Source organism: Salminus brasiliensis, chromosome 17, assembly GCF_030463535.1.
Source record: "Salminus brasiliensis chromosome 17, fSalBra1.hap2, whole genome shotgun sequence".
Taxonomy (NCBI): domain Eukaryota; kingdom Metazoa; phylum Chordata; class Actinopteri; order Characiformes; family Bryconidae; genus Salminus; species Salminus brasiliensis.
Window position 1 is genome coordinate 31,678,055 of NC_132894.1, and position 26,618 is coordinate 31,704,672.

The window sequence follows — 26,618 nt, forward strand, 5'->3', positions numbered from 1 at the left end:
AATTGAAGTACTGTCTGCCAACACTCTTTACATGTAGACTGTCCATTAAAAATCACTACTGTGTTTTTGAGAATCGATACGATATTTCAAAACATAATATCGTGATACTTTGATATATAGCAGTATTTTCTTGCACCCCCAGTGTGTGTGTGTGTGTGTGTCTGTGTGAAAGAGCTCACTGTGGAGGGATGTGTTGCCTGGCTGTGGTTGCGGCACTGGAGCTGGGCAGAGGAAGGCTTCTCCCCGTGCTGTCAGCCCCGCTTTGCGTCCAGGCCGCAATTCTCCTTGATAGCGTCCATCATTCGCGCTAGTTCAAAGAGCCTCTAGCTGCAGGTCTTTGTCAAAAGCCCAGTTGGATATCTTTTATGTTTGAGATGTAGGATTTCTTAGGATGACTTTGATTATTTATTTATTCCACTTCTCTTGTGTGATAGTGCCAATATTTTACACGAAACTGCTCGGGCCTGCTCTGAGACTCAACTTACTTTATTGTAGAGCTTTCGGCTTTGAAATTTATTTTCTGAAAAGTCCTGCTCTTTTTTTTTTTTCTTTTTTTTTTTTTTTTTTCATTTTTTGAAGTTTCTTACTCCCTCGTTCCCTCTCTCACAGCCTCTCTCCCCCACTCTCTCTCTCTCTCTCTGTCTGTTCCGCAGGCCCTCACCACATCTTCCCAACTTTCCATACACCGATCCCTATCGACGTGCGTCACCATGAAGGCAGATACCACTACGAACCCCACGCCCTTCATGCCTTGCATGGGTAAGTCCTGCAGTCTTCTCTCCTTTACTGTATGAATATTGAATTGACTTAAATTCTACCCATTTTTCCCCCTGAAATTGACTTCTAACATTTGTGTGGGTTCATGTAGCAAAAACATGACATTTACATTAACATTTCTTTCAAAATCTTCAAAATAGTAGCAATTCTATTACAATTTTAAATGCAATGTAAAGAACAACTTTTAGACTTTTAGACATTATGTTATATATATGCCAAATAAATGTCAGCCACTTCTTTTGTTTGCCTGGAAAATAAATTTGCTTCCCTACATCCGTCATGCCCCAATATGAAATGGTGGACTAAACCAGGAGTGGAGGGCAGTATGGTAAAAATATTACATCACAATATTTAAAGACAATTTCATAATACGCAATATTTTTTAGATATTTTGACACACAGACAGAATGTGCATCACAATAAGAATTTCAGAATTTATCATACAATAAAACACTGTTGCTATTATTATTTTTCATGTAGAGGTGGGACATGCGGCAATCAGAGTGGCTACATTTCTCTGATGTACATCCTTACAAACAAAAACCTTCAGACTTTAGTTAACAGTTTTGGGTTGATTTATTTTTTGGGATGCTGAGCAGACACAACTCGATTTCATTCTTGGAACACTTTTTTATTCAAATCAGCAATATGTCTTCCCAAAAATGAATCCCAGCACTCCGAACACTTTCGGTCTCCCCTACAGGGTGTGATTTTCCAAATGCAGGCCAGTTAAATATCAAAGACAGATGAGGGCTTTGTGATCATGTCAGTAAAGCAGAATGTTAACATTTGCCCTCCAAATCCCTCTTCCTGTGCGACGATTGGAGATACTCAGGCGTTTGGCATCCGCAGCCCAGAGAGAAAAATGTCCTTTGACATGCTCTTCCCATTAAAAGGCTTTTGCGTTTGAGTTTAATCAAGTGCAGAATGCGCTACACACAACATTAGTTACCTACCTAGGTCACAAGAAGACAATACTCTACACCCCCCTCCCGTTTCCCTCTTTCAGCTGTGAATGCTCTTAGTCTAAAACAGCTTCCCAGGCCATGGCGGTAATCTAGGGTAACCTCCAGACCCATGTAGTTCCGTGCGTCCCATATGAATTTTGAAACGGGGGCTTGGGGTTGTAAAAGCCGAATGTTAAGTGGGCCAAACTAGTTTCGGAGTTGGAAGTTACACTTGGCTGTTGTTGCTGTTGTTTATTTATTTACCGCACGTTCATTTCAACTTAGAAACCTATTTTCTAGGGTCTGCTGGCTCCGAGCTAGGTTTTATCTTAAGGAAAAGACTGAATAAATCAATAGAATTCCAGAAGTTGTGTTCTTACATTTTAAATTCACAGATTTGATGGTGATACATACGGTGTGCCTGGTAGCAGCCAGCCTATTCATCATACACAGTGGCGAGTATGGGGTGGGGGGCGGGGGGACCTGTCTTACTACTCGGCCACCTTGATTAATGTGATTTGATCTTGACAGTGCACCCCTAATTCATCAAGACCTTGATCTAGCTGTCTTTCCCTCTGCCTGTGCCAAATTCATCTAATTACAGGGACATTGTGCAGCAAATTAAGCACGGTGTCACTCGTGGCACGCTGAGGCACTTTGTTACAGTGTGTCAGAGGGCAGCGCTCTGATTGTCTAACATGACATCTCTGTACAGTGCGCTTTATCATTGTTTGCATATACCATAATGAGGGTGCTGGTTATTTTGTCAGAGCTGTCATGTGAGCTGCGGCAGAAAACTTCCCTATCCCCCCCCCCCTCCTTTTTTTTCCCGGTACGACGAGCGATACATTCGCTGTCTCTCCGACTGGCTGGGATGACAGCGGACGGGGCGATTCATCTGTGGAGCAGAGCAGGCACTGTGGGAATTCTCGCAGCGGAGACAGAGAGGGCCGGGGGCTACGGAACGAGCCACCCACTTGTCTCACTTGCTGACACACACACGTCGACACAAACTTCCCCAGCCCTCTGCGCAGCTAGAGCTAGTGTCAGAATGCAGCCAGCGCTAAAGACATCACTTTGAACTGAGGAAGGAAATGCAACGTGATGCCTGACAGAGTGCTCGCTGTTCTGACTCCAGACCTGTAGTTGCCCTGTCTCAGATATGGTCCTAAGAGCAGTCAAGCCATTTTCCTCACTTTCTCCAATTGTACTCAGTTAGCCAAAACATGTTTGGGGTCGAAGGTTTGCTCATACACTCATACACTCATACACACACTGTTAGCACACCCTACAATACATATCAATAGCAAAGACCTTTAATTAGATAGATCGACCAGTTGTTGTAAACATAATATACAGCCAAATGTTTGTGGACATCCGTTCTAATGAATGCATTCAACTGACACAGTTTCACTCATTGCTGACACATACATCTTGTCTAGTCCCTGTACAGAAGTACTGGCAATAGAATAGGACTCTCTGCAGCAGATAAAAAAGAACCTTCTGGGACCATGCCTAATGCCAGGCGTGGGCTAGAGGGGTTCCATGAGGGCCCACAACATGCAGTGTAGCAACTATATGGTGTATTTGTTTATATTTATAATTGAGTAAACAACTGTAAATATATAGAGAGAGAACCTCCTGATAATGTCTTGGGACGAGAGTCCATCTCACAACTTACAGACTGTACCATAGGACACCTTCAGAGGTCTTGTGTAGTCCATACCTTGATGGCTCGGAGCTGTTTTGACAGCACGAGAGGACGGTCGAGCTGCAAGGCTAATGTACTGTAATTAACATGTAATGGGAGCTTCCACTCTACCAAAGACAATAGTATTCAGGCCTCAGGATGTCTGCTGATGTGAAGAGGTCCTACAGTGTCAGAAAGCACATTAGCAACGTTGTCTGAGAGCTTACTTAACAACTTAATTTGTGGGTATAAGCTCCCATTACTTGATTACGTGATTCTACTTACTTACTAACGTGTTATATTACATTAGCCTTGTAGCTCCATTAACTTAACAAGACTTACCAACACCATGCCTTATCTGTTGGACTACAGCTAGGCTAACAGGAAATTTGGTCACTTTCATTCCAATAAAATAAACATTAGTGATAGGTTCTTATACATCTCAGCTTACGTTATCCCTTCAAAAGCAAAAACGCTATTGGCTAAGTGACAGTTGCACATGTGGCACACAGGAGCTGGAATGTGGTGGTTAGATGGAAGCTCCATGCAGCTCGTAAGAGGGCATGTCTGAACAGATTGTGATTAGATATTATTCACCTATAGCTTCAGACCAGTGAAACGTTTTGCAAAACTGCTGCATTACATGGAAAAACAAGCACATGCCCCCGGAAAAACAAAGATCCTTAATGTCCCGATCTGTATCAATATGCAAGTCATCAGTTTCTAGTCCATACAGTTGTCTTGTTCTGTCGATTCAGATTCCTGAACGTTTTATACTATACGTGATGGAAAAGTGTGTCTTTGTATGTGGATGACCTACAGCAGTACAGTGAATGTACCGTGGGCCTGTGGAAGTCAAAATGTCATTTATCTAAAACACAGCAGCAGCCCCAGGGTATAGACAGGTCTCTGTCACACTGTAATTCATCTCAGTTACACACAGACACCCACACACTCAGCGTACAGCACATACAGATAAACCACAGGCCAACAGTTCGAAAGCAACACTAACTCTTTACATACTTTTTTGCATAGGATAACTATTCTTACATTCTGAGCAAAGTAAATCATGAAGCTGCTTTGGTACAACTTAGGGACAGGCTGCTGTATGCTTTTGTTCTGTGCTAGCTGGCTCAATAACACCAAAGGACTTGGGCTTGCACAGATGAACCAGACCTTTACTGTAGTCAGACTGTCATAGTTGAGAGCATGGATTTATTAGGAGGAGAAACCCTGACCAGTTTTATTTAGTGAAGCACTGTGACATCCAGTAAACCATAAGCCACAGGACAGAGTGACAGCAAGCTAAAAGGAAATGCTAGAAGGTTACCTAGCTATCTAGATGTCTTATTTCGGCTCTGCTCCTTTTTTCTAAAGGGGAATACTGCCCTGTGCAGCCTTTGTTTGACTGAATTAAATCTTGGATAAATAACAGAAACTTTTTTCACGACCTGAATGATGTGCTATACCATTACCATGACAGCTAACAGAATGGAAGTACAAAAGTTTACATACACTCATCTTAGACATGAATGTCATGGCAATATTGGGCATCTGTTGATTTATTTCATTTGTTCTTTCACTGGGGCAGAATGAGAATGGGTTCAACCCTAAGAACGCAGTACATTTCACAAGGCATTTAGCAGACAATTTACCAGCTATTAAGCACGTTTGTGGTGGCTACATGCTCTGGGACTGTGGTTATCTGACGCGTAACAACAGCTGAAGCCTTTTTGGTGCTGTACGGAGACATATTTTAAAATGCTCATTAGAGAATTACATACAGGAGGTTTTCTATTATAATAAAGAACCATTTAGACAGACAACGAACGGTTTAAGCATTCAGGAGGCTGTAAATTGATCCGGTTGTATATAGAATACAACCTTTTTGTTGTGTAGATGTCAGTAAACCCATTGATTGTTGTGTGTAAACTTTAAAATCCCTGCATATTCTTCAGTACTCCTGTCCTGCAGTGTATGTGCACATACTGTATGAACTTCTTCCAGAATTCTCATGCACATGATTGAGCATGTCCGCACAGTGCACCCAATGCTCTGAAATACATGCCCATGATTCAGACGCCCCGCGGGCAGTCTGGTATGTGCATCCGCACGCCCACAAATTCAAACCCGGACTCACCCACACCCACACTGCAACATAATAGCACGATGGCGAATTCTCTTGACCCCTGCAGAGCTTGTGAATGGGCATTAAGGCCGAGGCACCAGCCTCCATTACCCTGAGTGGCCAGACAATGGGTGCGCGAGGGCACCTGACTGCCTGGCACGCAGCGAAACAGGTGCGCTGCCCATCTGCTGGGCATGAATGCTAACACAAACACGGGCACCCACAACAATGCCCCCGTCACAGGAGTCTGGCACCGCAGCCCGTCCTCAACAATGGCCTAGCATCTCCCAACGCTGAAGAGCGGGGGAATGAATAGGGAAACAACCCCACTTTGTAGCTATGTTGTTATTACACAGGGCAGCATTATGACACGGATTGTTTGCTGACTGTCAAAAACGGAGCTGTTTGTCTACGTTTTAATTACAGCGTGCTTCCGTTATTGCTCTTAGAGGAAAATATCAGATATTAGGTAATGTCTACTACCAAAAATGCAGCAATTAAACCTCATCAAAAAAACCCTCAGACCACTTATTCCACAGCCCCTTAATGGACTTGCTCAACCCCTTAAACTGCAAAGACTCATATGTGGGCCCAAATAACTACACAACATAACTCAGATCACAGTAAGTAACAGGAAGAGAGCTCTTTTTATGGCTGTAAAAAACATACTTTAAAAGTTTCTTTAGAAAACCACATACAAGAGGTGAGTAAACACTAATATTAGAATTGATATGAACAGCATTCATACACAAAATAGTGTTTTTCCAGATTTGTTCGTTACAACATCTCCAAAGCTCTCCTCATGACAGTCTAGTATTATTTATAGTTCTCATCATATCAACACCTGGTTTGGTAAATAAGTGCTTAATGAGGGCAAATCAGGTGAGCTGGTGATGGACTTGAACTCATTCCTGCTGTGCTGGCTGGACTGGGGCATCCAGGAGAAACCTGGAACCAAGCTTTATTCTTCAGACTAGCTCTCAACAACATGATCTCTACTACTGTGCTTTTTCAGAAAGTGAAATTCTTGTTCCTTTTTACTGCATTAATGTTTACCTGTATCTGTTCTAATAGGTTTCTACAGTAAAAACTTTAGTATTGCTGAAATAAACGCCTTAAAATAATGTGCTTATGTGCCTAAAACCTTTGCCCAGCAGTATATATACAACCATTGTACATAACTACATAAATATAAAGATAACTCAGAGAAATATTATCAATGAAATATTGTATTTCTGAATGTTAACATCGTAGAGGAAGGAGAAAATGTACAAATATTTAATTTCAGCTCATTTATGACCATTTCTACTGACAAGTTAATCATTAAAATGCTCATAATATCAAGCTGCTGTTTCCAGTGGTTTCACCAAACAAAGGTTTGAGCCTTGATATGCTTCACAGTGTCAGCACTGATTCATTTATATGAATTACTCTAATATTAATAAGTGAATAGTATTGCATGGCATTTAAGGGTTTAACAAAGGTATCAGTCCGAGCTCGTCAGTCCAAGCATACTGTGCTCATTTGGACCTGCTGAACTCCAAGCCCTAGGCCTCTAAGCTTCTTTTGGCTCCGGCATGGATCCCCCCTCCACCCCTTCACACCGACCCTAGCCCGGTGCATTGTGGGAGCCGTATGCCATAACTCCTGCTGGAGGTGAGAAATCAGTGGTTTCTGAGGTCCCGCATTCCCCCGGTTCCCAGCAGAGCTGTGCTTCTGCGCTCAGCCTTGTGCACTTGAACCATCTAAAAATGAGAACCACTCCACAGGCTAGGCTTTAAATTTTTACAAATGTGCATATTGCATGACTTATTTAGCTGTACTCAGGCTGTTTGGTCTGCTTTGTAGTTGAAGCCTGAGTAAGATGTTCGGTTGTAAATGAGGCGTGCCTGCTGCCAGACAAAAGCCGTGATTGAGCTCCGACAGGCAAACTGAATCACTTTGGTACTTTCAGATGTGGTACATGATGAAGTAATGGCCTCTACATGAGCTAGGTCGTTGATATTAGTATGTAGCATTGTTTTTTTGCTGCATTTTGGAAATTAATATGAAGTGAAGAGTTGCTAAGCAGTGAAGAGTTGGAAGCATTTTTGTGTATCCAATGACGTCACAGGGAATAATTCAAAACACTGTTTAGGAAATGCCTCTTGCACAACACTCTCTTGTTTAGCTGTCATTTTCCAGCTTTAAAAATCAAGCCACTGAGTTGTTAAAACAGGGTGGAATATAGCGCAAGTGCTAATTAGTTACTGGCCGTGGACCAGTTTAATAAAGTTTAATGATGTAAGTTGTAAGTGGAAAACATTAGCGCAATGATTTGGTTCATCGATACATTGTGTCTACTGTGTCAGACACACTCCATTAATCTGGACGAATTCCAGAAAAGGAGCTGAATGTCATCATCCTACAACGCTATGGTGAGGTCACTGAGGGGCTTTCAACCTGGAACCTTGCCTTTTCTCTCATGTCTCCTGGTTGGCGTTCAGAAGAGATGAAACAGCCTGTAAAAGCCTGAGAAGGCTGATGGAGTGGTCCAGCTGGAGTGATCAGTAGTGGATCAGAGGTTTGCCCTTGTGAAGACAGATAAGATCACCCTGAAGCCAGGTCTGTTAGATCAGAGACTTATGGAAGACTTAAGGTTAGTGCAGAGTTGTAGTCTGGAGATGACGCTCGTCTGCAAGACTTTGGTGGAAAGGGGGCATCTGGCTTGTCTCTGCCCAGAACAGTAGGGTCTTTATGGGTCCAAAGATCTGCAACTGACCCAGAGAGAGACTGGCTTCTGGACAAGCCTGGCAATCTGTGGCCAATCAGTGGAACGCAAGTTCTATCTCAAAGCAGTTCAAGAAGAGAATCAAAGATTAAAGCAACTAACGCTGTGTTGGACCAGTGTGCCACTGGACTTTGGATCCTTGGCAGGAATTCTCAACCTAAGTCAAGATGTCAACTCTTAATAACCTGGAGCATCTTCAGTTTCAAAGAAAGACTCCCCCCTTCTTTACCTCGCTTGCCTCAACATTGCTGCTGATTTGGATGCTCTAAAACAGAGAGCAGTTGTGAGGGAATCTATGCAAAATCAATGCAGCTGTTTTTTTGTCCTAATTTCCGAAGGAGGTCTTGACGAAAGGCTCGCTTGCGCATGAGTACTGTCAGTGGCACTGTTGGGTTGGACCACTCCGCCTTGCACTCTGAAAAGCTAATAAAACGGCTGGGGAAGACATGCAGGCCTAAAAGGGGCAGTTTCTTTCAACCCAAGTGAATGTCCCACTGCTTCTTTGTGTGGTCTGGGAATAATCAAAAAAGACTGGTGGGGTTGAAAATCAACCATGGCTAAAGAAAGAAAGGGGGAGTTAAAAAAAAAAGAAAGAGCCAAGCGGCCGTGATCCCTAGCTGCTGAGATATTTAACTACAGTGTAGTCATTTCCTTTCAGGCGGAGGGAGCTGAGACTCGCCTGCTTTGTGTAATGAAGTCTGGCATCCTCTCACTGCACTTCATACTGCTGAAAGCTCTTTTGCTTTTGCTATCTAAAGACCAGGCTTCGGAAAGGCACGTTCTTAGAATAAACTACCCTTAACCCAACGGCCCAAGAAAAAGACGTTATGTCAAACATAATGTAATTGAATCAGGGTGCTCGAGAGAGAGAGAGAGGGTTTCACAATCGGTGTTAGCGTTGCCCAAACTGGCTGATAAGGGTAAACCGTAACCAGATCCGCAGGCAGCTTGGCTTTTCTTTCTGGATATTTAGCTGTGAAACGCCCACAGGAGGGTGAAATCATTGGGAAATGGTAACCCTCTGTCAGGCAACACACCGTGGCTTTGTTCCAGATTACGAATAAACACCTAGTGCTGTTTACTGACGAGTTGTGCCTTTCTTACAATGGAGTGGGTATTTGTTGCTGCAGGCCTTAGCTCTGATGTAAAATTATGTTTTATAGTATTAATTATTATTAAAAAGTCTCATCAGTCCATATCCATACACAATGCAGCCCATTCTTTATACACCTTTACGCAATTACCTGATGTGTTGCACTGAACTCAGTGGTGGTCTGATTGTTTTAGTCCTGTCTGGATACACTTTTCTGGGATTTTTCAGACATGTGGCTTGACATTGCAAAAATAAAGAATCTTCAATGTTGTTTGCAATTTTTGACCTCATACACTTCTAAAAATTAATGTTCTACAAAGGGTTCTTTGAGCAATTCCATAAAAGAACCATAGAAGAACGCATTTACTTGGTCTGGGTGGTAGAGCACTGGAAGAGAAGTAGAAGAAGAATAGAACCTAAGGTCCTTTAGAAAAGCCAGATCCTTTTGGCTGATTAAAGGGGCATGATCTTCATGATCTCAGCTGCAAATCAAAACCTGAGCAGTCAAGTAGAATGTTTCTTCCTCCAGCAACCGTCTTGCCTATAACGGTATCTACTCCCAACGGTTAGGTGCCATATCACACCAGCCCCTCTGGGCATGTAACATAGTCATAGGCTTGTGTGCCTTGCAGTGTGGGTGCTCTACCCAGTGAGCTTCACCTCATGACTGCCCTCAGTCTCAACCCCAGCCCAGATCCCAACACAATAAGACCAGCAGACATGATATCATGCTCTTTCATGAACCGGAGAGACACAGCAGATCAGACTACATGAGACGAGTTGGCGCTCATTCAGGCAGAGTCTGGAGTCTCTCTGCTGGGTTTATGCAGTGAAAATCGCCTCAGGCCCAGGAACCAAACCCTATCCATCATAACCCTAACTCCTCACAAGAAGCGCTCCTTGGAGAAATTTCCCTGGCGCATTGGCTGCTTTTTGATTTTAGAAGCTTTGGCTTGAAGGGGAATCTGGAGTGATTTGGAATCAGTGATGTGCAGAATAGTGATTCTGGTTAGAGATGTCCCGATTAAGTTGTTGGTTTAACCCAATCTTGATTAATCTGCCAATGCCAAATCTAATCCAATATTTGTATTTTTGTAGTTCACAGCATTACAGTTAATTAAACCAGTCCAGTTTTTGTAACCCATGCTGAGTATTGTAACATTTTCATAGTAAATCTTCTCTGTGCTTTTTGGATGCTTCAGATGCAGCCAGTTTATGCATAATATGATAAAAGCTGATATTATAAGCCCTTACTAAAGATCAGGACAACTTATCAGTAACACAGATCTCCGTATTTCTGATTATTTTACTGATAGCTGATTTACTGGTGTTGTTTGCCCTTTTGTCTTTATTTCATGATTTATTATGAAAGGTAGTGGTTGTGATTAGCATTATTGACCACATTTCCTCTGTTCTCTCCCACAGACCACCAGGATTAGCGGGCAGCCCGGTCATCTCCGATATCTCACTGATCCGACTCTCTCCAGGAGGGACGGGCGAGTCACCCTTCAGCCCACCGCACCCCTACGTCACCCCACATGTGGAGCACTACCTGCGCTCGGTCCACAGCAGCCCCACGCTCTCCATGATCTCAGCCGCCCGGGGCCTCAGCCCTGCAGATGGTGAGCAAACAGGGACAACAAGATATATTGTACTTCTGGATGTAATATTCGCATTAGCATTAGCTACACAGCTAAAGAACCTTGTATCTGCATCATAACCATCTGGGTTATGGCTGTGCTGGGTTCCAGATTATTCACATCAGGATCCGACTAATTATATTTTTACATGATACAAAATTTAAGAAGCTAAAATGTATATAAATTTATAAACTTACACAAGTAATGTCACTTTTGCACAAAAACTCTTATCTCCATGTTTCCATTGTTTGCCAAAATGTGAATTTGGCAGTTGTTCTTTATTGTGTCGTAATTTCAGGACAAATGAACCAATAGAAATGTTTCAAAATTAGCTGATGTAAACATGACTTCCATTTAGTTTTTTTTCTGTAAGGTTGCTATTTTGGAGATGCAATACGATATGGATGAGGACAATAAAAATAATGGATTTCTACAATAAAAATAATGGATTTCTACAATAAAAATAATGGATTTCTACAATAAAATAATGATAGTAATAATAAAAAAAAAATAGTAATAAAATAATAATAATCGTTCTGTCCGTCAATCGGTCGTTTGTTAGGTCTCATACCCCTGAAACACAAAAACCAGACACAACACTCTCTGATATTTAAACACTCTTTAATTGAAAACCTGCTTGAAACAAACACCCCTGTTTGACTGTAGAACTCCATGAAAGGGAAACTCATAGGTGAAGTCCTGCAACTTCTCCTTTGGAGGTCACGCATGTTGGGGAGCGTGAGGAAGTGAAAAGGGTGAAAAGCGACCTGGCAGAATTCTCCCTGACGTGCTGACACTTCTCTCTCCACAGCTGAATTACAATAACAGGTTGAGGCGAGCAGGCCAAATAGCAGGCCAAATAAATCACCTTTTACAGTCTGTCAACAGTAATGTGTCTGCGCTTTTAAAGTTAAATAAGCAGCGCACTGGAGATCCCGACAGCGATAAAGCTAGAATAGCGGAGAGAGAGAGCGAGAGAGACTGTTTTAACTTGAATGAATGCAGATCGGCAGACGTGGCCTTGAATGTGAGATGTTACTTGCGGATACAAGTAACTGCCCCTGTTCTGAATCCAGCCCCAGCTATTCAGGACACTGTTATTGTTGGCTTTTATTTTAAGCGCACATTTATTTCTCCACTGTAATATATAGAAATAATAGGTTCGGAAGTAGATTGTGGATCGTTTTTGACCAGGGGTCGTTTCGGTAGAGCGTAAATTGTGCTGAGCTATTTCCATAGCAGGACAGAGCAGGACTACAGAGAACACTCCACAACTTCTCAGCTTTATGTCCAGAATACAAATTCTCTTCAGACATCCCACCCTGCAAAACACACCACCCATACTTTAAGCAGTAGCCTTCGCTGACACAGATGTGCAAGTGCACACACACAGCCTGTCTAGTCCCTTTAGAGAAATATTGCTGGAGAACCTATTTAGGTTATTATTAATTAGAGCATTTCTGTTGGTCTATTCATCCAAAATTATTTACAGCTACAGAAGTTATGTTATACATTTTCATTGGACAGCAGCTATATATATATATATATATATATATATATATATATATATATATATATTCTAATACAACTTTAAGCAACTCTACTGGATGCTTGACCTCATCACAAAGGACATTCATAGAGTAGCAACAGAGTAGCACAGCTAGTTTAAATGGCATTATTTCTGACCCTTATTAAATGATGGACAGTGAAAGAGAGGTCTGCTGTACAGTCCGCCGCTGAGAACACTGACAAGTCTGCTTAGCACAAAGGAGACCAGTCGAGATGCTCCCTGTGTCACTCTCACTACAGAGGATTCCCGCAACTTTCGGTAAAGGTGGAATGTCTGTCTACAACTGTCTACCTACATTTTGGTGTGAAAAGGACAGGCACCTCTCTGAAGCTGTCTCCAGCAAAGGAATTCCAGCAGAATCACAGCGGGGTCCTTCATTTCTTTCACCATAACGCAGCGCACATGAAAAGGAGAGTTAGACACGGGAGAGAGAGAGCTGGACCTCAAACACATTTAGAACTAATTGTCTGTGAGAAATCCGTGGAAATGTTTTCAAGGTGTACGAGGCACCCTTTACACACACCTATGCGTGCACGCAGACACTAACACTCACAGGCATGTTTCTGAAAGCGTAGCAGAAGCTCCAAACACTCACTATTCAGGGCTCACTGTATGGAAATATGAACCATATGGGGAGGTGCTTGTGGCCTGTGTAGAGCAGCTTCCACCCTTTCAGTCTTATTGCTCCTGACACTTAACAGAATTTTACTGAGTGCAGATGTTAACACTGACCCGCTGTTACAGCACTGCTTTCTTTCTGCAGTGTGCACTGGACATGTGTGTGTGTGTGTGTGTGGAGGAAAAATGCTGTATTTCTCATTTCAAAACTTGTGTTTCCTTATTTCTTCAGGTTTCTTCACTTTCTGTAGTCTGGCCATCTCATGTAAACATTCAGATTGCTGTACTGTTCAGACTACACAACTTGTGTTGTAATCAGGAATCTTTAAATGTGTCATTGTGGTTTGCACTAGGGATGCACCGATCTTTTTCTGTTCCAGTACAGATACTAATACCAATACTTGATGAATTTTGCGTATTGGCCGAAACCCGATACTGATAAAACGAACTAAAACAAATGAACACAGATATAAATTAACCCAATTTTTCTGTTTATTTGTTACTAAAATAAATTATTGTGCTGGACCTCGGCACGGTGTTGAATGGGCTCAAATCTGTGAGACAAATGAGGAATTTGCAGCTCCTCTTTTCTCTGGTAGACGAGATGGATTACTCGCTGAGAGATGATGTCTAGAACACTGGCAGTGCGAGAATTGGGTTTCGTAAAAATGGATCGGTCCTTTGGATCAGACAGTTATCCCATACCCGATCCAGCTACGTTCTGTCACAAATACACACACAAGCGAGAAGTGGCATGTGCTACGTAACACAGCCATGCTTGTGGAACTCCTCCACCAGGTTTGTCTTGGGCTCTCATTGGCTGTAGCTCATCGCGATGCCATAAAGAACCACTTTTGTGTTCATAAAGAACCATGTTTGTAAAAGAGATGTGAGTGTTTTTTGAAGGTCTGAGGAACCTTCACTTGATATAAAGGTTCTTCACACTCACACATCTCTGTTATAAACAAACTTTTGGTTGTGGAACCAAAAGTGGTTCTTTAATGGCATGACACAAAGAACCTTTGTCTCTGAACCTTGCCTCTGAACGGGGGCTTTTGTGGGTGTTCTCTGAAAACTGTAGTAGAGAAGGATACCAGGGCTAAAACCATGTAGTGTGAACTTAGCATAATGCTACTATAGATAAACATCATGTTATAAACCCCCAGTTTGCATTGTCTGAATCATCACATACTGGTTTCAAATCTAACTATGAGTTTGAGTTTCTTTAGCTGTTTTTGTTATTTCAGGGTGCTATTTAAGATTGCCTATTTTTCCCTCTTTGCCCCCAACAGTAGCCCATGAGCATCTGAAGGAGCGCGGCCTATTCGGACTGCCCCCTCCCCCTCCTGGAGCCAGCTCTGCCGACTACTACCACCACCTGATGGCCAGCCATAGGAGTCCGTATGGGGAGCTTCTCATGCAGGGGGCCGGAGCCTCTGCCGCTGCAGCCGCTGCTGCCGCTGCTGCCGCCCACCTTCCGGACTATATCAACCCCATGGACGGTGAGTTTTACCGGCAAGGTTTACCTGCAAATAAAAGCATCATTCAATACGTCTCCACACTGAACCGTTCTTCACTCAGACAGAGAGTCGAAGATCTATAATCCTAAAAACAATAAAGGTGTGATTTAAAAAAAAGTGACATTTTAGATGTGTTTTGGTTAATAGGGACACATATTCCTGAAAAATGGTTCAAATAATAGTATGTTATTCTTTAGAAATTGTCCCTTTTTATATTATTTTAACAAGAACACAGTTTTATAGCTTTAGAAACAGTTTGGCCCATTTGTGCTTAATATTTCCTTCACCCTAAACCATAGTAGATCAACAATCCTGTTGCTTCTTTAGGTCACTGCACTGGGGTCAAAAGAGTAATCGACAGAAATAGATAAAAGTACATAATCCAAAACTTTAAATGGCAAACTTCAAAATACAGACAGACCTCTATTACTTTAAGGTCCTATACTGTACAGTATCCCCCCACTCTCTCTGCCAGTAGTCTGTATAAACACACGTGGGACAGACTGAGCTGTAGTGACATTTATGAGAGTGTTTCCCTCAGAGGAAGGTGCGTGTGTTTAACATAATGAATGCCTGCTTTCATCCACCACTTCCTAAGTCACCTTAAAAGGGGACAGGGCGTCTGGAGTAGAGGCCGATTCTTTTAGAGAGGGTCCCAGAGCATTCGCATGCCAAGGCCGTAGCGTCATCCATCAAAGGCTGTTTAATGAAACTGGCCATCAAGCTCACGGCATGACCTGAAATGGAGATGCTGGCGAGGGAGCAGAGGTGGCTGCGCTGTCCCGAGCTCACACTGGCACAAAGGGGATCATAGTGTATCCTTATCACTTCCCTAGACCCTGGAGGGAGGGAACGGCTCAGTTGTTCAGACAGTACAGTATTCTGACAGTACGCTATTTTGATTTCTGTGGTTTAGTGTGACTAAGAAATCAATTGTTGTACAAATGGAACTATGAATGCTGGCCAGAGGAACCAAAGATAGCAAAACGGCAAAAAACAGGTGAGCAAATGTTTGCTTGCTGTTTGCGGGACTGGTGGACAACGAGGCCAGACAACCGCCTCCAAAAAAACAAAAACAGTAAAGTGTCCCGCGTAAAACATCTCTGTTCCACTCCTTTGCTCCCGCTCTCCACTCTTCTCCTCTGTTCATGCTCCAGCTGTCTCCCTCCATCCTCAGTCTTCATTGCCCTGATGCGTGACATGACCGACCCACTCAAAACCCTGCGCTGTGTTAAGGCAGCGGGGCTGAACAGCTCATTAGGCCCAGCTTTGGGTTTTGGCTTTGATCCACAGCCCATCAGTCAGCGCTTCTGAGCTTCACTCAGTAGCTCTCAATAACCAGAGAGGAGTGAGGAAGGGGTTCCTGCAGGGGTCACACTAGGGAGAAAAAGTGGAACAGTCACTGAGATGAACGGGGCACAGGTATGATGGGCATTGACGGATTTGTGGTTTAATTATTACCTTCCCTTAAAATCAAGCACCTCAGTACTGCTCTAGATACATTAAGTGCAAGTAGGTGGTTCACACTGGGAGAAGAGCAGTATATTGTGTACTGTTAATATTCAGATTAAAATGTTGGCATGTATTTTTCATTTAAGATTAAGATCCTCGAGATTTAAATTTACAATCTCTTCACACTTGATCAACAGGCAGTTAGGCCGTAGGGCCACTCCAGAGTTGTGAAATTACACTACAGTAAATTCAGTACAGAGTAAATTCACCTTTCGGTTCTCTCTTAGATACAGATATGTACGTGGCTTCACAGCTCTAGGGTGATGCAACAGAGTAACTGCTTGGAACAAAGAGTGGACAATCCACTTTGACATTTTCCAACAGACCAAGCATGACTTCTTGCTGGACAAGCGCCTCACTCTACACCAAAAAGCATGTTTGGTCAAGACTCTTAACTCTACACTCTCCTAAAGGATTAGAGACGTGCATGACCATAAGTATGTTATAACAATTGAGGCATTGAATCTTCACCGGAAGCCTTTCTCCACCACCAAGACCCCTCCACATGGAAAACTTTGGTGACGGGGTGTTGGTGCGTGTGGTTGCAGCGGCTTTAGCAGTCTCTGCTGACATAAATCACTGGGGTCGGGGGAGGGGTATCAGGAGACCCGCCTCTCCATTTGGCCATTTATCAAGGGAAGTGGCACATTAATAAACACATCTCCCCCGAGGTGAGGGCATAACAGAGACAAATACCAGTGCCAAGGCTGAACGGGCCCGTCCCACACGCTCTCACAGCCCACATTAACGCCAACCAAATACCAGCACAGCCACGCTGGAAAGCCTTACCACTATAGCTGTGGGATTTTTTATCAGAGTATTGCAGTATGAACTTTAAATACACACAATACAAGTGTTAAATACATCACAGACATCACAATTGTGGTATAATTGTGTAGTTTACACTATACAATAAATAGATTTTATCCATAAAAAAAGTTTTCAATATCACACATAGTTTCCACAATACAGTAGACTGATTTCATACATTGATATAGAGAAAAAATGACCGCATCGGTCAGACCCTACTGTATATAATCTGGGACCCAGCCCAGCCTCAGATGGCTGTGGGTGCTAAACGCCTGTTAGAGGCCTGCATGCCGGAATGAATGTTTGAAATGACAGAGAGCCATTAGCTCATGCTAAGAGTAATGGCCTTTACAGCTACAAAGCTGGGGGATTACTTATTAGTGCTGTGCTCCGTAGGGAAGGGGCATACACATACACATATACACACACACACACACACACACACCAACGCCAGAGCAGGGGAATGGTTTGTGTAAGGCTGCTTGTGTTGGCACCGCCTGTGATGGAATCATTATGGACGTCCGGTTGCCAGAGCCTCTGGTTACGACCCCTAATCACACACACATACAGACACATGCCTTTGCTTACACCAGCACTAATGCCCAGCACCTGTTGAGCTAACAGCCACTCCGTATGGCTTCACTTCACACTATAGTTCACTGAACAGAAAAGTAAGAAGTGTAGAATGTGGCCTAAAAGCTGATCTGCAAACATTCACACACACACACACACACAAACTGTGAGTAGGCACACACAAACACACATACCTGCTTAATTTTTCATGCACATTCCTTTTGAGTTAAAATCAATTCTGTAAATTGCCCTCATTAAACAAACCGATACACGCCTGCAACAGTTGATTCTTATCTAAGTAATTACAGTAAATTATTGGGAATGATTAATCATCCCGAGTCAAATCAGAATGAGGTCACTGCGAGTTGAAGATGAAGAAGATAAAGACGCTTCATTGTACTGTTTCATTTCACCGTTTCAATTGTTGCCATATTCGGTTCAATTTGAGCATGTTTTGCTTTGATGTTCCTCTAAAGTTGATGTACAACTCAGACAGCGGTGGTGAAACTGATTACAGATGATTATTAACATGGCTGCTGTTTCCATGCTTTTGTAATTCTAACACTTTATATAAAGAGCAAACACTTAAAAAATATGTTCATCCTCCAAAAAAAACATAATTTCCCAGCTCAGGCATAAAATCCTTATTAATATTGTTCTTTTTATTCAGACATGGGAGCCATAGTCACAATAAATCAGAAATAATGTGTGTGGGGGGGCAATTTTATCTTAAATGGCCACAGTTCTTCATATGGTCGGGACACTGACTGAGCACACATGCTCATTTGTTTAAATATATTTTTTTTACATTAATAATGTTACTTGTTTTGTGTGACCGGGTGTTTTGATTGGGCTTTACAGATCCTGTCTAACATGAAAAAGCCACAAATGAACAATGTAAAAGAATGTCTGAACTTCTTCTGTTCCTTAGAATTGAAATTAACCACTGGCAGTCGATATTAACTACCCACGGTTTTAGTGGCCTTGGTGAAAATATAGCCGAAAATATTCCTTAATTACAGATTTCTTGTTAGTTTTTAACATCAGAACACACAAGGAAGATCCAGAAGTTTAGACTGAAACGTTGATACACATACATGAGGCCAGTCTAAATGTACAGCAATTAATTATGTAATGAGTGTAAATAAGAATGTAATGTAATGTAATTCTTAATAGTTTATTACAGAGTTTTGTGCTCTGCAGTGTGGCTGCTTGTTTTGCTCTGTTTGCAGAGTGGAGTTTTTGGAATTGTCCACACCGCGAGCCTACAGTACATATCGTCTACTATATTAGCAGAGGCTCAATCTCCAGCACTTATTGATAGAGCTGTGCTATTTCCAGGGGGGCTGCGTGTCGGGGAGAGAGTGTGTGAGCATCGATCACGCTGTCCCACCTGGCACACACAATCCTCACACACTCCCCAAAATAGCACAGAGGTGGGCAGAGCAGGGAAATGACACAATGCAATCCAGCGCTGCACTGACTCCATAGATTTCTCCCCAGCTGGAGAGGAAGAGAGACAGAGAGAATAATATTATTATTTAGTTTCAATCACAGAATCCTGTGATGAGGGACTCGTCCCTTTGGGAAGCAGCGCTGCTATTGGCTGGGCTCAGGGTGGGGGGTTGAGCAGTGGGGGGGGTTAAGGAAAACAGGTTATTGGCTATAAGTGGTTTAAGCGATGAGGGCTGCTGGTCATGGGGGCAGACGTGGGCGAAATTTGCTTAGCCAGGAGTGTCAGATGAGCCAGGGAGGTCCGCAGGGGCAGAGGAGGTAGAATCCAGTGTGAATCAGACCGCTGTGTGTGTGTGTGTGTGTGTGTGTGTGTATGTGTATGATTAATAGGTTCTGTATCATATGATACAGAGGCCTCATCTGTTTTCTTGAGTTATTTGAAGAGCTATTTTCTTTCTGTATTGGTTATAAGCAGCACAATCTTGAAAACTGCAGCTTTCTGTCCTTTAATGCATGTTAATGTAACAGGATTTGCTTCCAAGTCTTTTAGGAGCTTTTCTATTGGTCCATTCATCATGAAACATTCACACAATTGGCGTTTTGATCTGACAGTGACAATATTATGCTGTTCATAAGGACTGAGCTTAAGTCATCTTGTAATGGATGTGTCTGGATGTGTGTGTGTGTGTTGGACAGTGTCGCGGTTCCCCAGTCCTCGGCTGACCCCCAGGCTGAGCCGTAAGAGAGCGCTGTCCATCTCTCCCCTCTCAGACGCCAGCATTGACTTGCAGACCATGATCCGCACCTCGCCCAACTCGCTGGTGGCCTACATCAACAATTCGCGCTCCAGCTCTGCTGCCAGCAGCTCCTACGGTCACCTGTCTGTCGGAGGCATCAGGTACCAACACTCCTTACTCACCTCACTCGTACAGTCATGTGAAAGAATGAGCACACCCTGCTTAAAGCGTTATCTTTTTTAAAGGGCTGTTGGAGACTTCTTTTACGCATCTTGTGGTCTCCTCTTGAGCTTTAAAATGTTGGCAGTAATTTAAATGTTCTCCACTTGTAAATGATTTAGCGGACAGTGGAACGACTGATTTCTAACTGTTCTGAGATCCCTTAAAACCCCTTCCCAGACTCGTCTGCATCTATAACCTTCCTCCTGAATACCTCAGAGAGCTTTTTGGATCTGGCCATGGCGATATTACCTCTCAATATTGTGCAAATGAAGATCAGATGTTCATCTGTTTAAAAAAAACAGGGTATCCTATTTTTTACATGACTGTAGCTGATCAGACTTAGCAGGTTGGCGTCCAGAGTTTTCTAAAACTTCACTAGTTTTGCACTTGAGTTATAAGGCTAATAGAGCAGGAGATGTAGATTACAGCAGTGCAGCATACTTATGTTTCAGAAACCACATAAACAAATCTGGTTGGGGTGAATGTGTGATGATAAAAGCATGCAGTTTGTGGAATGCTTAACTGCTTGTTATTAGCTACAGTGTAGGACTAAATAAGCAAACTTCACACACACCAAATGTGTTTTGGCTCATTGTATTTGGAGCAAGAGGAGAATATGTGTATATTTGGATATTGGCTGAATCAATGCTTTTAAGGCCTTTGAACACAGTCTGCATGCCTTGCTAAAGCCAAAGTTAGCAACAATCACACACTACTACTTCTTTGACAACACTATTCTGTAAATATATTGCTCCAAAAACTGCCTCAAATTTATTTGATCATTTACAACTTTTAAACTGTATAAGACGTTAAGAATCAACTCATAATCTTCTAATTAAAATGTATTTCTCAGCTTTCAGTTGTTCCATTTCGTTCCATTGTTTCATTCATCATGTAATTTTGAGAAAATGTAAAGAACAACTGCCAGATTCACATAATTTGAGAAATATAGATATAAGGTAATTGAGTGACAGCAACAATATGCTGGCAGGCTTGTCTCTAAAGTTGCAAAATTGTTCATTTAAAAAATATGAATGAAAACATCTAATTGCTAAAACTACTTAATTAAACCACAGAAATTGCCAAACAACTTGGCCATGCAAATGTTCTGTCTTTTATATTTCACTGTCATCAAATTAAACTTCATTTTACTTTTTCAGTTAAAAAACATTCATGAACAACGCTTTCTCTTTTTCTGCTTTCGCAAAGTTAAGCAATTTAAGAAACTGGAGCAAATTTCACTGCCCATTTTCAATGATCTATAAAATAAATCAGGTCTGTTTTTTACCAACAAAAATAAAAGCCTATTCAGGTGCCGGTGCCATTCTAGCAGTGTTTATTTTTTCCACTGTCCTGAAATAGATGTATCTGAACTGAACGCTGTGTGTGTAGATAGTCATACAGTGATGTAGTGCTTAATATGGCTTTCGTGACAGTATCATGAAATATGGCGTTTGTGACAGTGGCGTGAAATGAGGACGTGGACTAAGACGGAGTGGAACAAGTGCTTATCTCTCTCTTTTCCTTCGCTCTTTCAGCCCCTCTTTTCCCTTCCATCACTCCATCAACCCGGTGGCGTATCAGCAGTTGCTGTCGCAGCAGAGAGGGCTGAGTGCGTTCGGACACACACCCCCTCTCATCCAGCCCTCACCCACCTTCTCCTCCAGACAACACCCACTGGGCATCAGCGCTCTGCCCACAGCCACACACAACGACAACGAGACCAAGGTACTGAGGATACAGTCTGTACACAACTGCATGCAGATGTTGTCTTTGTGTAAAGGACTGCCATTTAAGGAAAGAAATACACAAGTAGGAATATGCAGAACATCACACTTTATCTTCTTTTCATTGTTAATATAAAATATATTAAAATATGTTCGCTTTGCATCTGACAGAAAAGGTAGCAAAAATCACAGTGCATCCAACAACAATGGTAGCATTGTGTTTTATACGGAGAAAGTGCATAACATTGATTATCTGGCACCATGGCACCTGTCAAGGATTGGGATGTGCAGATTAGGCAGCAAGTGAACAGTCTGTTCTTGAAGTTGATGTGTTAGAAGCAAGAAAAATGGGAATGAATCGGAGTCACTTGGACACGGGCCAAATTGCAACGGCTTGACGACTGGATTGTTTTCGCAGTATGAGTTTTTTAATAGTTCAACCATTCCCATATCGCCATTGATCTTATCAGTCAAGCATTTTATGCTCATGTCACGCAGCTCTAACAGGCAGTGTAGTCACACAATAATTCAGGCTATGCCCACACACACACTTACATACATACCCACTACCACCAACACAGTTCAGCTGTTTAATTAATTACACACAGCGCTTTGAGTTCACACCCTTGGCTCAGTGTAATGTGCGCTGCCGCTCTCAGTCGGAGGGTTGTGGTTAAAAACACTGTATGTTCTAACTTAGCCTGAGTGTGACCCGTATCTTCTCCTCACACAGCACACCCTACTCAGCAGCTTTTATGGATGATGGAAGAGCACAAAGAGGCAATGCTTAACATCTGCCTAACGTGCCGCATGCCCCCTGCCTTTATTTGTCCAGGGTCGTGTTTATAGCGTTTGTTTTGAAATGGTGGGCCTGGCTGGCCCCGGACCCTCTGTAGTGGCTTTTTGGTGTTTGTTCAAAAGCGCTTATTATCATATCTGTGGCTGTAAACTCCCCCGGCATAACTGCAGGATCCTGAGTTACAGTCTATAATTCCTGCCCCCACACACTAACTCCTACTGCCTCTCACTCGACCCACAACACGCACCAAATATTTACACAGATAAGCTTGTTTTTATACTTCACTGTCACGACATGCATGTGTTATTTTATGTATTACATGTGTGCAGATGTCCATATATAATAATTATCTAATGTTCCTATTATACAGTAAGGTGATATTACTAAAGTGGACGATTTCAGTAAAAAAAGAAATACAAATAATTAAAACATTGTCCTGCTATTGTATGTTAGACCTATTCTGTGTTTCTCCAACAAATTCAGAGCATTTTTACCCTGTAAATATACAAAAACAAACATACACAAACACACAGACGTCAGGCTGAGGGAGGCTTGCTGATCAGAACCAGCCTTGTGCAGCAAAAGTCACATTACTGAATTCCGAAACCACACACAGACAGCAGCACTCAGTTCCACATATTATATTTTTTTATCCAGCCCGCTGCGTTCAGAATGTCTCATAAAGCAGATGGGCTGTTTTGATACTGGTTCTGGGCTCTTTAGAAAGAGTCCAAATTGTTTAGTCTGTGTGGTGGTCCCTCACCATACTCTCATCCCCTCTTCCCCTGGGCTTTCAGCTTCACACAGCATCAAACATCAAAACCCTCCTCTCTCCTCCGTTCTTTCCATCCTCTTCTCCTCTCAGCGTTGTCATCCTTGTTCTCTCGGTTCTTCCCCAACAGAACACGAGCAGCGACTCGGCGGTCAGCAGCACAGTCAACCCCCTCAACACCAAGAGGTCGAAGGTGAAGATGGAGGCAGAGGGCCCACGGCCGGCATCACCTTGCTCTCCGGTGAGAACGCTTCCTAAATCGCTTGGTTTCATTTTCCACACTTCCAAATGAGGCTCCATCTGATGTATCGGTTGGCCTATAAAAGGGAAATTCCACCATTTTTTCAGAATTTCTGCCTAATCAAGACTTTTGGTGTGAAGGTTTGGTGTGAAATGCACAGTTCTAGAGAAAGCTACCAATCAGAATTGTTCACAGCTGTGATAGAAACCAGACGTCTGAAGTCAATGTGAGTTCAATGCCTCTTGAAAAGGCTGAATCACCGGAAGATATTATGTGAGGTGGGAGTGATTAGATGGCCTGATGCCTGAAACACTGTTTTATGATAGTTTTGAGAAGGTTCTGGCCCAAAAACCATTTATGACGGTACATCCAAAGCATTTTAAGGCATAATAGTTCACAAAGAAATCTTTTTTTCACTGTTTTACCATCACATCACATTACACATTAAACCCAGACGTTCCGATCTGATAGTGGTTTTGGATAGCAGATACAGTTGCCATACTTGCTTTGTCAACATCTACAATTATCTATTTCACATCAAACCACTTTGGATTAATTTACACAGAACCTTTAACCCTTAAATCTTATTGTCATTGTAGAAATCTTGAGGGATTCATTTGTGGCTTAACTCTTAAGGGATTCATTTGTGGTTTGGATGATCTGTTTGTGGCGACGTCTGTAACCAAACTTTTATAGGTGATAAGGAGATGCGTTAGTCCCCGATTGTTTGCATCACTTTTTTCACATAATCACTTTTACAACAGTTGTGTTTAAACTCTCAAAGAGACATTCAGTTTAGGGGAAGTTTCAAACATTCACAATTTAGACATTTTTATTACCCAGAAATTGCATTTGCATTCAAACAGTTAAAGAGGCTCTTATTTCAGTTTTGATCAAAGTAAAGTTCCAGTGACAGCTTGATTACACATGATTACGTTTTCATTTTATAAAGCTTTTATTTTGAGATTCAGAAAGTGTTCAATATCTACCGAAGCAGCAGCCACCAAAAACCTAATGCTCTAACGAGGCAACACCAGCCTCGTATTTAGTGAATCCATCACAGAGATGTGAATCCGAATGATCAGTAAAGTCCAGTAAAAAAAAAAAACAGCAGACATTTCACCTTGTATATTTCTTAGATAACGAGGGAGACAAACACAATCTGGATGGAAATATGATCACTGAGAATTACCCCAGGACCCCATGTAAATTGTAGGCCGTTTCAGTAGGGCTAAATTAACCGGTGAAGAACTGTTGTATTAAAGCCAAAAATCCATATAAGAGTATATCAGATGATAACATCAGTTTTTAAAATGATCAGCTCCCTAAAATTCCTACCAGTATCGGACAGTCCTCACTACAAAGCAGACATGTTGGAGCAGTTTCTCTGCGGGCTTTTTTCATGCCTCTGTACGGCTGATGGCAGAAAACAGCAGCGCATCTCCTCTGTGTCCTGTTATCCAGAGAAACGCGTGTTTTTTCTTTCTTTCATGCAGCGGCTCTAGCGCTGATCAGCGAGCGGCCAGAGGACCCCTGGGAGCCCCCCCTACCCCCGCTCCCTCCGGCCCCCTTCCGCACGCGCCGGCATGAGAAAAACTCAGCCTGATAAGAGCTTTACATCCGTTTGTTTTCTCGCTCCCTCCGTCCCCGGCTACTGTGTAAACTGTGCCAGAGCACTTCATTTTAATGAAGTATTGGCTGGCCGTTATTGTCATCTGAGAGCCTTTTTTTTACTCTCGCTCTCTGTAGTGCTCCCTCTCTCTCTCTTTCTCTCTCTCTCTCTCGCTCTCTCTCTTTCTCTTTTTCTCTCTCTCTCTTTCTCTACTCGTCTTTTGACAAATTTGTGGCTGCTCTCAGCACTGAGGCAGGCTGGGGTGTGATGCATGGGGACCGAAGCGCTGCAGTCGTCTTGGGGCCGGCAGAATTGATGAAGATAGCTCACAGGGCAGAGATAAACATGCTGCAGTCAGCATGCTATGTGTGTATGCGTGTGTGTGTCTGTGTGTGTGTGTGTGTGTGTGTGTGTGTGTGTGTGTGTCTGCGACCAAACACATGTACACACAAACCCATAGAATGGGCTGTAACTTGAGCATACTTTAACACATCACACACACACACACTGCGATGAGTGTGCAAGTGCACTTAATGTAATAATGCATTGAATTTACAAGACTCAAGTGTGTCCATCAGGTGCATCATTTTCATTTTCATAATACAGATATATACATTATATATTATTAATATTATATCAGCACATGCCTTTGCTACTAGTTCTGCTGCTGTCCTGTGCTGACACTCGGTCTTAACAGAACATTATGACCACCTACCTAATAGTGGGAATATCCACCTTTGGCTCGGATGACACTAGCGAGATGTCATGGCATGGACTGTATTAGGTGATGAAAGGTGTTCATAATAGAGGTTAACCTGGTCTACAGTGGTGCATCGATTGCTCTGTACCACTCACCAGAGTCGTCAATCCCCTCTGGCATTAGTGGCAGTTTTTCTTTACTTTGTGTCAAGATTTCATGATAAATGAATCAATAGAAATGCTCTAAAATGACCTGGAATAAAGTCTCATGTATTGACTTCCATTGAAAGTTAATAAAGTTTTTTCCTTCTCCTGTAAAGTTGGCATTTTGGAGATACAAGGTTTTTGTGTGACAGTAATGATATTTAGTGCTTTGTTGTTTTTTTTTTTAAGTGTATTTGTCTGTTGGCCACGTGCACACAACCCACATTCCAGGTTGCAGCTGGAGCCCATTCTAACATGCCACACACACACTCTCTACTCTACTTACACTGCACTTGCATTGGCACCGACCTCACTGTGGCTCCATTTCCTTCTCTTCTTACACTCCCTTTCCTTTAAGCTGTCGTATGTCATTAAATGGAGGTGAAAAAGTAAACGAAAGTGAAAAATGTATTTTTGTCTGTCTGAGCATCAGTCCAGTTCTAATTCAGCCAAATTACAGACGTCTGCTCCTGCATAGCGTAAACACTCTGAATGTTTGAAG

The 26,618-nt window shown here is 42.5% G+C and overlaps 1 protein-coding gene across 1 annotated transcript in view; it reads left to right on the forward strand.

Moving 5' to 3' along the window:
* gli2b (GLI family zinc finger 2b) overlaps positions 1 to 26,618 on the forward strand; it is an 84,086-nt gene that overhangs the window by 44,738 nt on the left and 12,730 nt on the right. Inside the window, exons 3-8 of the mRNA XM_072659876.1 lie at positions 654 to 759; positions 10,831 to 11,027; positions 14,526 to 14,735; positions 19,800 to 20,001; positions 21,601 to 21,790; positions 23,491 to 23,601. Of these exons, the coding sequence (XP_072515977.1) occupies positions 654 to 759; positions 10,831 to 11,027; positions 14,526 to 14,735; positions 19,800 to 20,001; positions 21,601 to 21,790; positions 23,491 to 23,601 (1,016 nt within the window). The remainder of the gene's footprint in view (positions 1 to 653; positions 760 to 10,830; positions 11,028 to 14,525; positions 14,736 to 19,799; positions 20,002 to 21,600; positions 21,791 to 23,490; positions 23,602 to 26,618) is intronic.